The sequence below is a fragment of the Nyctereutes procyonoides genome, unplaced genomic scaffold (genome assembly GCF_905146905.1).
Source record: "Nyctereutes procyonoides isolate TBG_1078 unplaced genomic scaffold, NYPRO_anot_genome, whole genome shotgun sequence".
Lineage (NCBI taxonomy): Eukaryota > Metazoa > Chordata > Mammalia > Carnivora > Canidae > Nyctereutes > Nyctereutes procyonoides.
In genome coordinates, this window is record NW_026575048.1 from 20376902 (window position 1) to 20390751 (window position 13850).

General features: G+C 56.6%; 1 protein-coding gene across 5 annotated transcripts in view; it reads right to left on the minus strand.

Annotated features, from left to right (window-relative positions):
- OTOF (otoferlin) overlaps window positions 1-13850 on the minus strand; it is a 95002-nt gene that overhangs the window by 1533 nt on the left and 79619 nt on the right. For 3 of the 5 annotated variants that reach the window (XM_055327429.1, XM_055327433.1, XM_055327434.1), the window contains 17 exons: window positions 13515-13585; window positions 11883-11912; window positions 11336-11464; window positions 9337-9403; window positions 8348-8484; window positions 8091-8225; window positions 7615-7752; window positions 6951-7078; window positions 6658-6828; window positions 5576-5736; window positions 4727-4869; window positions 4258-4346; window positions 2342-2440; window positions 1973-2214; window positions 1691-1869; window positions 1483-1583; window positions 820-1022 (listed from right to left, as the gene is read on the minus strand). In XM_055327429.1, the coding sequence (XP_055183404.1) occupies window positions 842-1022; window positions 1483-1583; window positions 1691-1869; window positions 1973-2214; window positions 2342-2440; window positions 4258-4346; window positions 4727-4869; window positions 5576-5736; window positions 6658-6828; window positions 6951-7078; window positions 7615-7752; window positions 8091-8225; window positions 8348-8484; window positions 9337-9403; window positions 11336-11464; window positions 11883-11912; window positions 13515-13585 (2201 nt within the window). In that variant the 3' untranslated portion in view covers window positions 820-841. The remainder of the gene's footprint in view (window positions 1-819; window positions 1023-1482; window positions 1584-1690; window positions 1870-1972; window positions 2215-2341; window positions 2441-4257; window positions 4347-4726; window positions 4870-5575; window positions 5737-6657; window positions 6829-6950; window positions 7079-7614; window positions 7753-8090; window positions 8226-8347; window positions 8485-9336; window positions 9404-11335; window positions 11465-11882; window positions 11913-13514; window positions 13586-13850) is intronic. The other 2 variants (XM_055327431.1, XM_055327432.1) reach the window with 1 other exon arrangement.

Consider the following 13850-nt stretch of genomic DNA (forward strand, 5'->3'; position numbering starts at 1 on the left):
CTGTTCATGTTTACAAAGACAGTAGGTTTTATAAGATGTCAAGATATAAAATTCAAGTACTGAATAGATTTTTTTCAAGCTCCTGTCCTACCAGCCCAGCAGAGGACACAGACCATGCCCTCCAGAGCCAGGCTCAGGGCACAGTGGGGCTCCCACTCAGGGCACCTGGTTTCCAGGCCTGGTGGTGATGAGCAAGTCAGGCTCCCGTTTGAGCCTCAGTTTCTGTACTTACACAATGGGGTTAATAGTGGACTCTGCCTCTGGGGTTGGTAAAGGGGAAGGAGACAAAGTGCACATGCTCTGCTAGGCATGGTGCCTGGCCCCCAGCCGCTCAGCAGATATTGGCTGGTCAGCAGATGTTGGCCGCTAAGCTATGGGAACTGGACAGGGTTCCTAATTGGCCTGCACGACAGAAAACGGCTCTGGGTTGGGAGATGGGGGCTGGTGGGAACCAGTGAGGCCTTGCTGTCTACTCCCAGCCAAACCCTTCCCCATTCCCTGTCCACATGTCAACTGCTTTCTGCCAACAGCACTGGGTTAGAGTCAGCCTGTCACAAGGACAGCAAGTGGTGTCATGCCAAGAATACTCGGTTGGCAACTTGAAAACCTAGGCTGGGTCTTAGCTCTAATCGGCTAGGTGACCTTAGGCAAGTTGCTTTGTCTCTCCAGCCTCAAATGCAATCATGTAACAGTCATTTTAGAGTCTATGGGACTGTCTGACAGCTTGAAAATTGCCATGTGTGCACGTGTACACGTGTGTGTGTGTCACATGCTGCCCAGCTCATCAGCCCTAGGTCCAGAGGAAGAAGTGAGGAGTACCAGAGCCAGGAGGAAGCCAGGCTCAGGCCCCCAGGATCTTCTTGACCAGGTAGCCAGGCACAGAGTAGAGGAAGAGGGCGAGGAGGAGGAGCAGCAGCATGAGCAGCAGCAGTTTGAGGAGCAGCCAGCGGTATGTGTGCCACAAGAAGTAGCGGGCAGACTTGAGAGGGTTCAAGAACCAGATGAAGCTCGTGTCTGGCCGCCTAGAGCAGCAAGAGGGCAGAGGCAGCGTGGAGAAAGGACACAGAGGATAAAGAAGGCTCAGGGTATGGTAGGGGCCTCGCAACGGGTTGGGGTGACCTTGGGCTGAGCGTGTGCACCTCTGGGCACCTCCCCGGCCCTCAGGGCTGCCTGGGGCCTACATTCCACCACGGCAGCTGTGTGGGCTAAAACTAGGAAGAGCATTCAGCTCTGCGACACGGACCTTCCCTGGGAGAGGAGCTGCTTTCCTGAAAAAGTAGCCCATGTTTTGGTTCAGAGGGAGGGGTGGATTCCGGTGGGGAGCCGACAGGGGAAGAGGCTCCCCCGCCCAGAGAGAGATAGAGAACACAGAGGTGCTTGCAGAGCGGGAGCGAGAAGTCCAGAAGGTTCTTGCTCCCCCTTCCTGTTCCAGTGGCCCCAGGGACCAGCGTGGCAGGGGGGCCAGGCGGGCAGCACACTCACTTGGGTTTCTCTAGGGGGTCAGGTTCATTGCGGGCCAGGCCCACGGGGTTCTTCTCTGCCTCCTCGGCTGTCAGGAGATGCAACTCTGCCTCCACCTTGCCCTGCAGAAAGGAACAGAAGGATCTCAGCGCTCAGGCCAGGCGCCGGGACCCTCCGCGCCCTAGCCAGGCCCAGGCCTGCCCTCTGCCCAAGCAGTGGCGGTCCCCACCGTGAGCTCGAACTCATCATTCTCATCGCGGGCCAGGAGCGGCCACCAGCCTTTGACGCGCTTCTGCTTGAAGATGGAAACCAGGGGCACGTCCACCTCCCCCGTGGCCATCTCCATGGTGCACTGCTTGGCTGTCTTCGCGCCCCGGGGGAACCGGTTCAGGTCCAGCTCGATGGCCCCTGTGGCAGCCCTGGAGTCAGCTCTGACAGGCCGGGCCCGGTGGACCCCCCGCCCCCAGGGTGGGCTCCCCCTGCCCGCCCCCTCCGCTCCCCAGCCCTGCACCCAGGAAATCGTCCGCGGAGAAGTGGTCGGCGTCCCAGATCTGCAAGGTGAGCCGCGCGGGGATCTTGTACTCCGTCTCGTCCCAGGAGAACATGGACTCCTTCTTGGAGATGACAATCTTCTCCTCGGCGGCCAGATAGTCGAAGGGGAACAGGTAGCGCCAGTTGAAGTTGCCCTCGCCGGTGAGGGAGTGATAGTGGACATCCGTGTCCTGCTTGTCCTCCTGCTGGCCCTTCAGCCACCTGCCAGGGGCCATCAGCTCCAGACCTGCGGCCACCTGCAGGGGGTCCCTTCCCTCTTCTCCTGCCCCCAGAAGGGTGGGCTCACCCAGCCCAGGGCCCCCCAACCCTGTCAGGGGCCCTCACCCACCCCCGCACAAAAATGTCGCTGGACTTCTCCCCAGTAAAGAAGTCATCGTCCTCCAGGACCACCTCGTCCGTGTTCCACACGATGACCCGGAGCTCGTACCTGGGCAGGGGAGAGGCTGGCTCGCAATCTGGGGGTAGGGGGTGTCCCAGGGTCTTGGGCATAGATGGGGCAGGTCACCAAGGGGAGTCCTGGGGACTCAAGGTGAGCATGAAGCCTTGGCTCAGATTGGGGTGGAGAGACACGATTCAGGGAAGGGGGCAAGGATGGGGAGCTGAGGGAACAGGGGGATGTTGGGGCCCTGGGTGAGGGAGACAGGGTCACCAGCCAGTCTGGCTGCTGTCAGGACGGCCCAGGGGAAGCCTGTCTGGCTGCCACGCCAGGACCCAGAGCACCAGAGCACACCCTAGACAGGGAGGCTGACCCAGCTCCGGAGGGGCAGGGCCGCTATTGGGGGGTAGCTGAGCTCAATCTCGGTCTCCAGAGGCCAGAAGGCACTCCAGTTCTAACACAAATGTGTATTTAAGCCCAGCAGCTGGCAGTGGCCTCCCAAGGAATCTGGTTTCCTTTATGTCTTTGTCCTTGAAGAGGATTTTTCCACTTGAAGTGTACTTGTTACTATAAATCGGTGGTTACATTTCAACCATTCGTAGTGAGGTTGAGTCACCCCCTCCACGTTACTTGGCATGTAGTCCATGGCATTCCCAAGTTTACCCTGAGGCCCCGATGACACCATGGGGTGAAGTGTCCACTAGTGGCCGGCCCTGGGACAGCACACTCATGACAGACCTGGAGGCAATTCCAGGCAGAATTTGCTAATTTGCAGGACCCAGTACAAAATGGAAATGTGGGACCCCTTATTTAAAAATAAAGAATTTAGGGGGGGATCCCTGGGTGGCGCAGCGGTTTGGCGCCTGCCTTTGGCTCAGGGCGCGATCCTGGAGATCCAGGATCGAATCCCATATCAGGCTCCCGGTGCATGGAGCCTGCTTCTCCCTCTGCCTGTGTCTCTGCCTCTCTCTGTGACTATCATAAATAAATAAATTAAAAATAATAAAAATTAAGAATTTAGGGGCACCTGGGTGGCTTAGTCAGTTAAGCCTCTGCTTTCGGCTCAGGTCATGATCCCAGGACCCTGGAATCAAGCCCCATATAGGGCTCCCTGCTCAGTGGGGAGTCTGCTTCTCTCTCTCTCCCTCTGCCCCTCCCCCTGCTTGTGTGCTCATGACCTCTATGGAATAAATAAATAAAATCTTTTTAAAAATTAAGAATTTAGATATTGCCATCTTGAAATAAACATGGGGCCGTTCTGAGTGTGGGACCTGTGCTACTTCCCCATCCAGGCCCTGGTTCCAGGCACCGCGGGTGTCAGAACTGGCAGCAACGCCATTCTGCCACTTTACAGATGGGAAAGCCGAGGACCCGGGAGGCCGTGTGGTCTGGCCAGGGCCAAGTGGGAGAGGCAGGCAGTTTGCCTCTGGTCCTCTTTCCACTCTACCCACCCCCCCCCCCGCCCCTTTCTGGGCACTCACTCCTGCCTATCTCCTCCGCAGGGGTTGTAAATAAAACCTGGCAGAGTTAATGACAGCCTGGAGTGGGGCCAATAGAGCAGGCTCCGGGGTAGTGCCACTGGGAGGATGAAAGTCCACTGGGCGGTGCTGATGAGTGCACATCTCCTCACGCCTCACCCAGGGCACACTGGGGGTGTGGCTCTGCCTCGAAAAAGGGGACCCACCCAGGGCAGCCCCCACTGCTCTCTCCATGGGTTGCTCTGTTCCCCCCACAAGGCCACAGGGGAAGCACCACTGACCACGGTGATGTGGGTGATCTGAGTCTGGGGCCCCTACAGAAAGGAAGGTCATGGAGAGGTGGGAGGGGTGGAGAGGGGAAGGCAATGGTGCTGGGCCCCAGAAGCTCACTTCTTGGGCTTCCGAGGGGAGATGTCCAGTGGTGTGCCGGGTGCTGGCATGTCCATGGGGAACATATCCACCCACAGCTCCAGGCGGCCCTGCGGAAGAGGGGGCATGGCAGGTCTCCCAATGGACTCGCCCTGCCCCGGAATGCCAGCTACCCCCCACCAACCTTTGTTCCCTCAGGACCCAGTTCATCAATTTTCATCCTTGGATGCCAGAGTTCCTATGACATCACCAATAGCCAATCACAGCTTCTAAGGGAGACCCCTGAGGGCTGCACCTGAGCTGATGTGACTCTCACTTAGAGCAAAGACGCATGCCACCAGAGTTGCTGCGAAGGGCCATGGTGGGGAAGTGACTGCCAGGCTTTTGGGGATGTAGCAAACAGTATGAGGATCCATTTTTATGGGCTCAGGTGGGGACACCCTGATCTCAGATACCAAAGAACCTCAGATCTCAGCCAGGTAAGTGTCACCTGCTCGATGCCTGGCTTGTCAGGGTTGAGCAGCGGCCGAGTCTCCACATGTTCGGGCACGAGGCGGCAGCCCACACGGGGGATGTCCTCCCAGTGCCTTAGGGCAGACAGTGCCACGTGCTCTTCTGTGGGCTTCCTCTGACCTGTGGGTGCCGGTGGGTCAGTTGCACACACAGCCTCAGCAGAATAAGAAACCTGTGCTGGGCTAGCATCACCTGTCCATCCCATCTTCTTTTTACTATTGGGGAAACTGAGGCACAGGGAGACAATTGGCTTGCCCAAGTTCTCAGCTGCCCCACAGGGCCCAGAGAGACTTGTGTTTTGGGGTTTGCTCTGCCTGGGAAACCTGACTAGAGAATCCTGCTAGGCTGTGAGGGCAGGGACGGCAAGAATCCACCTCTTGGCCCAGCACCTGAAGGTGGTCAGCAAGGGTTCCACAGCACACATGCCTCCCTATTCTCTGGGAAGTGCCACGTGGGCAAAGGAATGGTGAGAGCCCAGGGCTTGGAGTCAGAGGGATCTGGGCCCACCTCTCATTCTGCCTCTGAAAAGCCATGTGACCTTGGGCAAGTCACTGAAACACTTTGGGTCTCAGTGTCCTTCTCTGCAGAATGGGGAGAACCATCCTACCCCACAGGAATTCTGAGATGGAGAAAGAAGACAACAAGTGGGCAGGTGCCCTGTAGGATGGGGTGGAAGGGCAGAGGCTGGGCAGACAGGAATGGGACTCTAGGCTGATGGGCAGAGGGTCTAAAGAGACCCCAGTCTAGACCTCAAGATCCTGCCCCAGGGATGTTTGGGTTCCTCTTGGCCTCTGAGGCCCCGTGGCTGTGTCCAGTGCCCTATTACCATTCTCGTCCTCGATCTCGGAGGGCCCAGTGAAGACGCGGTTGGACACCTTCACTCTCCCGGGGGGCCCAAAGTGGGGGCCATCCACTTTGCCCTCCTTGCAGAGGCGGGTCAGAATCTGGCTGGGCTTCATGGGGTCCCGCCAGATATTGTAGCCATGTCTGTGGGAGGGGCACACAGGCTTCGTGGGGCTCAGGGTGGGGCTGGGCCCATCCCCAGGCTGTAACTGGTTCCAACCAGTTCCCTTAAATTGGCTGCTACCTTGAGTCAGCATGTGGGCCCCACCTGAGATAGGGTTGCTGGGGCTGCTCCCTCCTACCCCAGGCCCCAGCCTCATATGCCCAGTGTCTCAAGGATGAGCTTTCAGCGTCCCCCAATGCAGCCCAGCCCATTCCCAACTATGCCCTTTCCTCCGGTATTTCAAAGACTTCCATGAAGACACTGATAACGAGACAGGTTAGGGATGTGACCAGATTCACACAGCCTGTCAGTGCAGAGGCTGGCCAGGTCCCCAGTGGATTTTGCAGAGCAGTGCCACCTCTCCTCCCAGCCCACTGTTCTCTCCTTGCCCTGCCTCCTCTGGCCCGGAATCCTCTGGCTCTCGCCTCGTCTTACAATCCATGGAAGGAGGCCTGGCCTGGGGCAGAAACCATAATAGAGCCACCTTCCCAAATCAATTCCTGAATCTTATTTTCAGAGGCAAGACACTGCGGAAGCGCCCAGGCCCGGCCCGGCCCCACCTCCGGCCCCGCCCCGCCCCAGTCGTGCCCCGCCCTCGCCCCGCCCATCTCCGTCCTCGGCCCGCCCCATCCCCGCCCCCCGCCCGCCTCGGCCCGCCCCCTCGTGCCTGCTCCGCCCCGCCCGCCCCCGTCCTCCCCATCCCACCCACCCCCCCTCCTGTGCCGCCCATCTCTGCCCTCGCCCCGTCCTCGCCCCGCCCCACCCCTGTCTCCGCCCCGCCCCATCCCTGCCCTCGCTCTGCCTCACCTCCGCCCCGCCCCGTCTCCGCCCCGCCCCTGTCTGTCTCCGCCCCGCCCACCCCTGCCCTCGCCCCGCCCCCGTCTCCGCTCCGCCCCACGCACATGGAGTAGGTCTGGGCGATGCCGCAGGTGGCGCGGTGCTTGCTGTAGAAGCGGTTTTCCAGGTCAATCTTGGTTTCCCCAATGAGGTCGTCGGTGCCGACCAGGTCCCAGTCGTACACGGCCACCGTCAGCATGGATTCCATGGGGAAGGAGGCCTCAATATCAAAGGACCTGGCGGGGTAGGGGTGGGGTCAGGAAGGCGGAAGGGCAGGGCTGGGTGGGGTGGGTGGAGAGCCGGCTGGCGAAGCGGGGTGGGCAGGAGGGGCGGCATGTGGGACACCAGGGGGTCTTACTTCCCAAAGACAGGGTTGAGCTGCTTAGAGATGTAGTTCTCCTTGTCCCGGATGTCTGTCTTGCCCAGCCGGATGGCGATGTAGGGGTCTGCTTTGCCGTTGATGTCTGCGGGGTGCAGGTCCGTGGCCTGGGATGGGGCAGGGTGCTCCTGAGCAGGCTCCCCACACACCCAGTTCACCTTCCAGTGCCCTCGCGCCCTCCCTGATGGTCCCATGATGGCAAAGGGTGGGAGCGCTGAACCAGAGACGGGAGACTTGCTGCGGGACTCTGGACAAGTCACACTGCCTGTCTCAGGTCTTGGCTTCCTCCTCTATAAAAGGTGGGAACTGAGGCGCCTGGGTGGCTCAGTGGGTTAAGCCGCTGGCTTCGGCCCAGGTCATGATCCCAGGGTCCTGGCATTGAGCCCCGCATGGGTCTCCCTGCTCTGGAGGGAAGCCTGCTTCTCCTTCCCCCTCTGCTCCCCCCTTCAATCATGTCTCTCTCCCTGTCCTTCTCTCTCTCTCAAATAAATAAATAAAATCTTAAAAAAGAAAAAGGTGGGAACTAGATCAGATGACCTTCCTGGTGTCTCTCAGTTGGGGCTGTCACTTTGCCACTGCTTTAGCTCCTCCTGCGTAAGGGGCCTGGGAGACTGTGGGGAGAGATCTGAGGGGGGAGTCTTACCCTGACCACATAGACTCGGACCAGCACATTGATGGGGTCATTACTGGGAATGCCCTGGAACATGCCATAGGTGGGGTCGTAGCCGGCTTCCCGGGACACGTCCTCTGGGAGTGGCACTTTGTACACGCAGAGGGAGCCCTGGGGCAAGGCAAGGCGGTCAGGGTGGAGTTCAGTTCCCATAGGCACGGCAGGGGTGCATTCAAAACAGCACCCTGCTGCTCAGGGTCCTAACCCTTCAGCCACTTGCGTCAGAGGGAGGTCTGGGGGTTCTGGAGGGAGTGGCCAGGGCAATGTTGGAGGTAGGACACTCAGGGCAGATGCTCTTTTATAATCACCACAGAGATATTTTCGTATTTTGTTAATCAGTATAGCTAACAGTTCCACTTGACTGTCAGCCCCGGGCTTGGGGCTTGGGGCTTGGGGTGGAGAGAAGAGCTGGTGGCGGGGAGGCTCAGGGTTCAGGGCCTTTGCCTGACCTTGAACCTGCCCACGATGCGCTCCTCCTCAGTGGAGCCGTCCTCGTCATCTCCCGTCTTGCCCCGCAGCAGGTTGAAAGTGTGCAGCCAGTCCTCAAAGTTGTCGAACTCGGACTCCAGCTCCTTGGAGTACACCTGAGCAGGGCCGGGCCGTCGGGGGGACAGGCCATGACCACTGGCCTCCATCTCACCCCACCTGCCACTTCTGCCCCAGGCATGACCCCACGCTTCTGGTCGGTCTGTTCCCAGACCCTCACCTTCAGCTCATCAATCTTGGGTTTCTTCTTCTCAGGGACTTCAGACCCCTGGCTGGCGCCGGGGCCCTGGGTTCTCTTTTTCTTCTCTTCCTTTGCTGCCTTTGCCTTCTCCTTGACCTTCATGGGTCCCTTCAGGCCTGGCCAGAACCAGAAAAGGAGGCCCAGGTCAGTTTGGGGCAGAAGTAATGGAGCAGGAAGTTCGGGGTTGGAGAGCCAGATCCGCTGCTAATTTACTTTGTTAATTTAATTTCTCAGGGCTCTGTGTGCTCATTCGTAAACTGCAGACAGTGCTCCCTGGCATGCCTGCCTCACACGGGGGCAGGGCACCAATAAAGCCACACTGGGACAGTGTACGAAGACTGCTGTCACGCCCTCTGGCAGGGTAGAGCACAGAAGGAGCATGGGTCTTGAGTCAGCACCGTGCAGCTCACTCTCCTCTCTGGCCTCAGTCTACTTGTCTGTCACATTAAGAGGGCTGTTCCACATCAGCATTTCCCAAACTACGTTCAGTGGGACACCAGCTGTAGATGTTCTTGGAATGTTTTAGGAGCAAGGGTACATTGTGGTCAGATAAGCTGGGAAATTTTTACATTGTAACTTCCATTTAGAGACTTATCATCATGTTTGTATATTAAAGGACTGGGAAGTTCTGTGCCTAAAGACCTGTTTAATCCATTTGACCACAGAATCCTCTTTTCCCCTTGGAAGACCCATTATCATCAGTGTTCCATGGAAAGGGTCTGGAAGATGCTGGAGCTCTGAGCTCCCTTCCAGCTCTGATGTTCCGTGGCTCTAAATGTCTGAGGCTGCTGAACTGGTTCAAGCACAAGCCACCCTAGTTGAGGCCCTACGCCCACTCTTGGTGCCCAGAGATGGCAGGTGATAGCTGCCTGCAGCTGCCACGGCTACTGATGATAGTGGCGTGGTGGGCAGGAGAGCCAGCCCTCTGGGGGAAGGAGGGGAGGCAGAGACCCAGGTCCCAGGCTCACCCTCGGTGTTGTCCACCTCCTCCTTCTCCTCCAAGTCAGTGCCTGAGACCTCTTGCTGCCGAAGTTGCTGCCAAAAGATGAGGTGAAGGGAAGGGAAGGTGGGCTTCTTGGGGAGGGGTCTTTTGACACCACACTGCGGTCTGAGACTAGTCTTAAGGACTTAAACAAACTCTTTTGGGACACCTGTGTGGCTTAGTTGGTTAAGCGTCTGCCCTTGATTTAGGTCATGGCCCCGGGGTCCTGGGATCAAGTCCTGCATAGGGCTCCCAGCTTAGTATGGATTCTGCTTCTCCTTCTCCCTCTGCCCCTCCCCCTATACCCCCTTCACCCCTGGCTCATGCTCTCTCTCTCTCAAATGAACAAATAAAATCTTTAAAAAAAAGGAAACAGAAACACTTTCTGATTGGGGTTCAAACTCATCATGTGCTCTGTGTAAAGTGGGTTAAAAAAAGTTTATGATGTGTACAATATGCCTAACTACTCAGGAGCTTATGATTCTTTAAATTGTATATCATTTAAAAATAAAATGCCTTTTAATGTTGATTCTTAGTGGTATTATACTTTTTTAAATGTAGACAAGTATAACGGAATCAGAAAATGTGTTTTAATGTTCTTTCCCCACAGTCCACCCTACCTGCTGGAAACCAAACCTCAGGGTTTCCATTAAGGTGCCACTTGTTGGCAACCTGTGCAAATTACAGTAGTAGAGATGAGACAATAGGCAGCCCCTTGGAGCTCCAGCCTGGGCAGCTTGAATCCAGGAGATGATGGTGGGAGAAAGTATGACTAGGGAACCCCCTCCCCTCAAGGCAACCTCCTGCTCTTTAGAAGCTTTTCTGGACACACAGGCATGTAGCTAGAGATTACATTTCTCAGCCTCCTTTGCAGCTAAGTGTAGATATGGAGCCTAGATTCTGGCCAACATGAGTGGAAGTGGTATGTGCAACCCCAGGTTGGGCCCTCAAGAGGGAAGGAGTACGCTTCCTCTTCTTCTATTTTACCCTTTCCTGTGCTCTGGTATTAGGACCTGAGGCTGAGCCACCTCTAACCACACAGATGCCAGCAACAAGCGGCGGGGTCTTGGTGCTTGCCATCATTATGTCCCCCTATCAGCCTAACACCACTCTCTGAGACATTATGTGAGAAAGAAAGAAGTTTGAGTCTTGTTCACACTACTCTAACTTGCTACAGCAGCTTAGCCGACTAACGTAATGTGGAAAGTAAACATCACACATAGCCTGGGTCACAGAAAGGACCTGGGGAGAGAGGGTGTCTGGATCAGCTCAGGTCCTACTGAGGCACAAGCCCCTCCTGGTCAGTCGGTAAGGCAGGGAATGCCCTGATCTGGGTGGAGAGAGACAGAGGTGGAAGAAGAGAAATGCAGCTTCTGGAATGTGCGATCAGCCTCAGGAAGAAGAAGCTGCATGCATCCAGTAGGGGAAGAACATTCCATAGCCACGATGGCTGAGATGTGTAGAACAAAGCAATATAAAGAGGTACAAGTCCTAATAAGAAATCATCGCTCCCTTTTGGCCTCTGCATGTGTTTCCTCTTCCTCAAAGGTCACCTTCCCTGTGAAGCCTTCTCTGACTCCCCCAGGCATTGATCTGCCTTTGTCATCACACTATGTCAGCTGACATGTCCATGAGGGCTCCTTAGGGCAGGTTATGGACTTATCTTTGGCCTCCACAGTACCTAGGATGGTGTCTGACTCATCACATATACTCAGGAGGTGTTTGTGGTATGAGTGAAGTGAGTGAAGATGAGTGAAGACAAGAGAAAGCCTAGGCAGAGAAGGTAGACTGGACCACCATCTCGGAACAGGTGGGTCCTGAGCTAGAACTTCAAGGATGTGAGACAAGTCTGTTCCCAGCTCATGTTACTGGAGTGGGGGAACTGGCTCTGGTGGGGAATGGGAAAGAGGGGCCGATGTGGAGTTGGGGTCATCTCCCCCAGCCCTATTCCTTCTCAGCTCCCCAGCCCAAGCCCAAGGCCTCACCTCCTTCATGGTATCGATGGAAGCAAAGTACTTGGACCACCAGTCCAGCATGCTCTCATCTGGCTCCTCTTCTTCTGGCTCTTCTGCATTGCCCTTCTTCTTCTTTTTCTTCTCCTTCTCCTCGTCAGCCTGGAGGGTTGGCCAGGTCCAGAGTCCTGCATACAGCCCTGCTCCCTGGACATTCTCTGAGCCCTGGGCCATCCAAGGGTTCCCCATCTATTTTAACTATTTACTTCTGGGAACCCTAGACTCCATGAGGCTCCTTGAGGTCACCAGTGTCAAAGGGCCCTGTTTTGTGGAGGAAGGTACCAAGCTCAGAGAGGGTCATGACTTGCCAGTTTAAGCTGCTGGCCAGGACACAACTGTCTCTCGAGGGCTTTGCTGCCTGAATGGTTCTCTCCCTCTGCCTCTTTGGAGGAAGGTACTGACCCCGAGCATCCAGAGCCTGGGGAGTGGCTCAGTCCCTGATGTGGGGCCTCTTGGCCTGATATCCTCTGCCACTGCAGGGTCCTCTCTCCCCAAAGCCCCCAGATGGCCCCACACTCACCACATCCACCTTGATGACAGCATCAGAAGTCTGTGGAGGGGAACCAAAGAGATGGGGACAAAATTAGCCACCAGGGGCCTGAAGTGGTAGGCAGCCACCCAGCCAGGAGAGGAGAGGAGAGGAGACGAGGGGAAAGAGAGAAGAGGAGAGGATAAAGCGAGAGCAGAGAGGTAGTTCATGCGGGGATGTTCACTGTGGGAGCCCCTGTGCTCTGGGCTTAGTGCTGACAAGAGCACACTGCCTGGTGAACCTGCAAGAGGTCTGCTTCATAGATGTTTTCCCACAGTCCTTCTTTTTTTTTTCTTTTTAAAAGATTTTTATTTATTTATTCATGAGAAATATAGAGAGAAAGAGGGGCAGAGACACAGGCAGAGGGAGAAGCAGGCTCCATGCAGGGAGCCTGATGTGGGACTTGATCCCAGGTCTCCAGGATCATACCCTGGGCTGAAGTCAGTGCTAAACTGCTGAGCCACCCAGACGTCCCCCGACAACAGTCCTTTGAGGGTGGTGGTTCTCCACCCTGACTGCGTGTTAGACTCACGGGGTGGGGGGTGGTTACAAATGATCAGTTCCAGGTCTCGCCTGAGTCTAAATGTGGGGGCCAGACACCTGCATGGCTGCAAACTTCCCAGATGTTTTCAATGGGCATTCAGGGTTGGACAGGGAAGCTGACCCGTATGCAACAGGAGCTCAGTAATGCTAGCTAGACAAGGTCAACTGCCACTCTACTGTCCCCCCTTACTAGGGCAAGAGCCTGAAAACTTCAGTGGATGCACAGATAACTGCATAGCTGAAGAGGACCCTGGTGAAAACATCCCCACCAGAGTCCAGGGCCGGGGTGATGAGGGGGAAGCTCAGGTTCATGCTGTCCTCTATCTTTTTCACTGATGGTCTGAAGTTAGGGGGCTCTCCCCTGGCCTCAGGAGGAGCCCGCAGGGAGAAGTTCAGGAGGCTGGGAGCTGAGGGGGCCTGGCATCTCCAGGCATAGCCCTGCAGCAGTGGGCTTTCCTGGCAGTGCCATGGTAGGGCTGTGAGCCAGCCCCGTCCCTCATCTGCTCCCCTTTCCTCAGACCCATGCCCCCTGCTAACTCAACCAACTGCCCGGGACCCTCCAGGGTCAAGGACTGTGGGCCAAGGGAAGGTCATTTCAGACTGATCTCAGACCTCAGAAGCTGGGAGGTGCCCCAGCTGTGTAAAAGACTTGAGGTCGGGAGTGGGGTGGAGAGAGCGTGGCAGGGAGGAAGCCCACATCTGGCCCACCCTGCCCTGCAGACACCAGTTCTGCATCTAAATCCCAGATGACAGGTGTCTCTCTGGCAGATAAATGGCCCTAGTCTCCAAACCAAGAGGCATAAGGAGCTTCCACCCAGAAATCTCTCCCCAACCCGGGCCTAGGGAGGCTTGTTTGTGAATTGCTGGGATGAAAAACCAGGCAGTCTCTGGAAAGAACACTGCTGTTCACGCAGAACTGACAGTCTTGCATTTAGGGGTGGGTGCAACAGAGCTAGGATGGACTGCTTGCAGATGTAGGCAGGCTTAGCCCTCGACCATGACATGCCAAAGGAGGCGGCCCTGCTCCTGTGAAGCGTCACAGGTGCCCAGCTAGCGTGGGGCTGACGTTACGCGCCTTACCGCGTCCAGCTTCACCATGGTCTCCAGCTTCTTGACAGGCACCTCTGGCTCCATGTTCACCACGACTTCCCCTGTGGGGTGAGAGGAGGGGCCCCCATTGCACAGCACACGGCCACCCCGGAGGAGCCTGACTGTACAGAGAGACGGACAGACAAGCAGACAGACATGGAAGAACAGGAATGAGAGTGAGAATCAGAGGTGGCCAGAAGGACCAGGGGCCTAAAGCTGATCCTGGAGCTTTCTGAGGGAAGAGGGAGGGACAGGGCAGTTGAGAGAGAAAAGATAGGCATTAGGAGAGGGAGAAAATGAGCCAGAGAGAAGGCTGAGCTGCTGTGG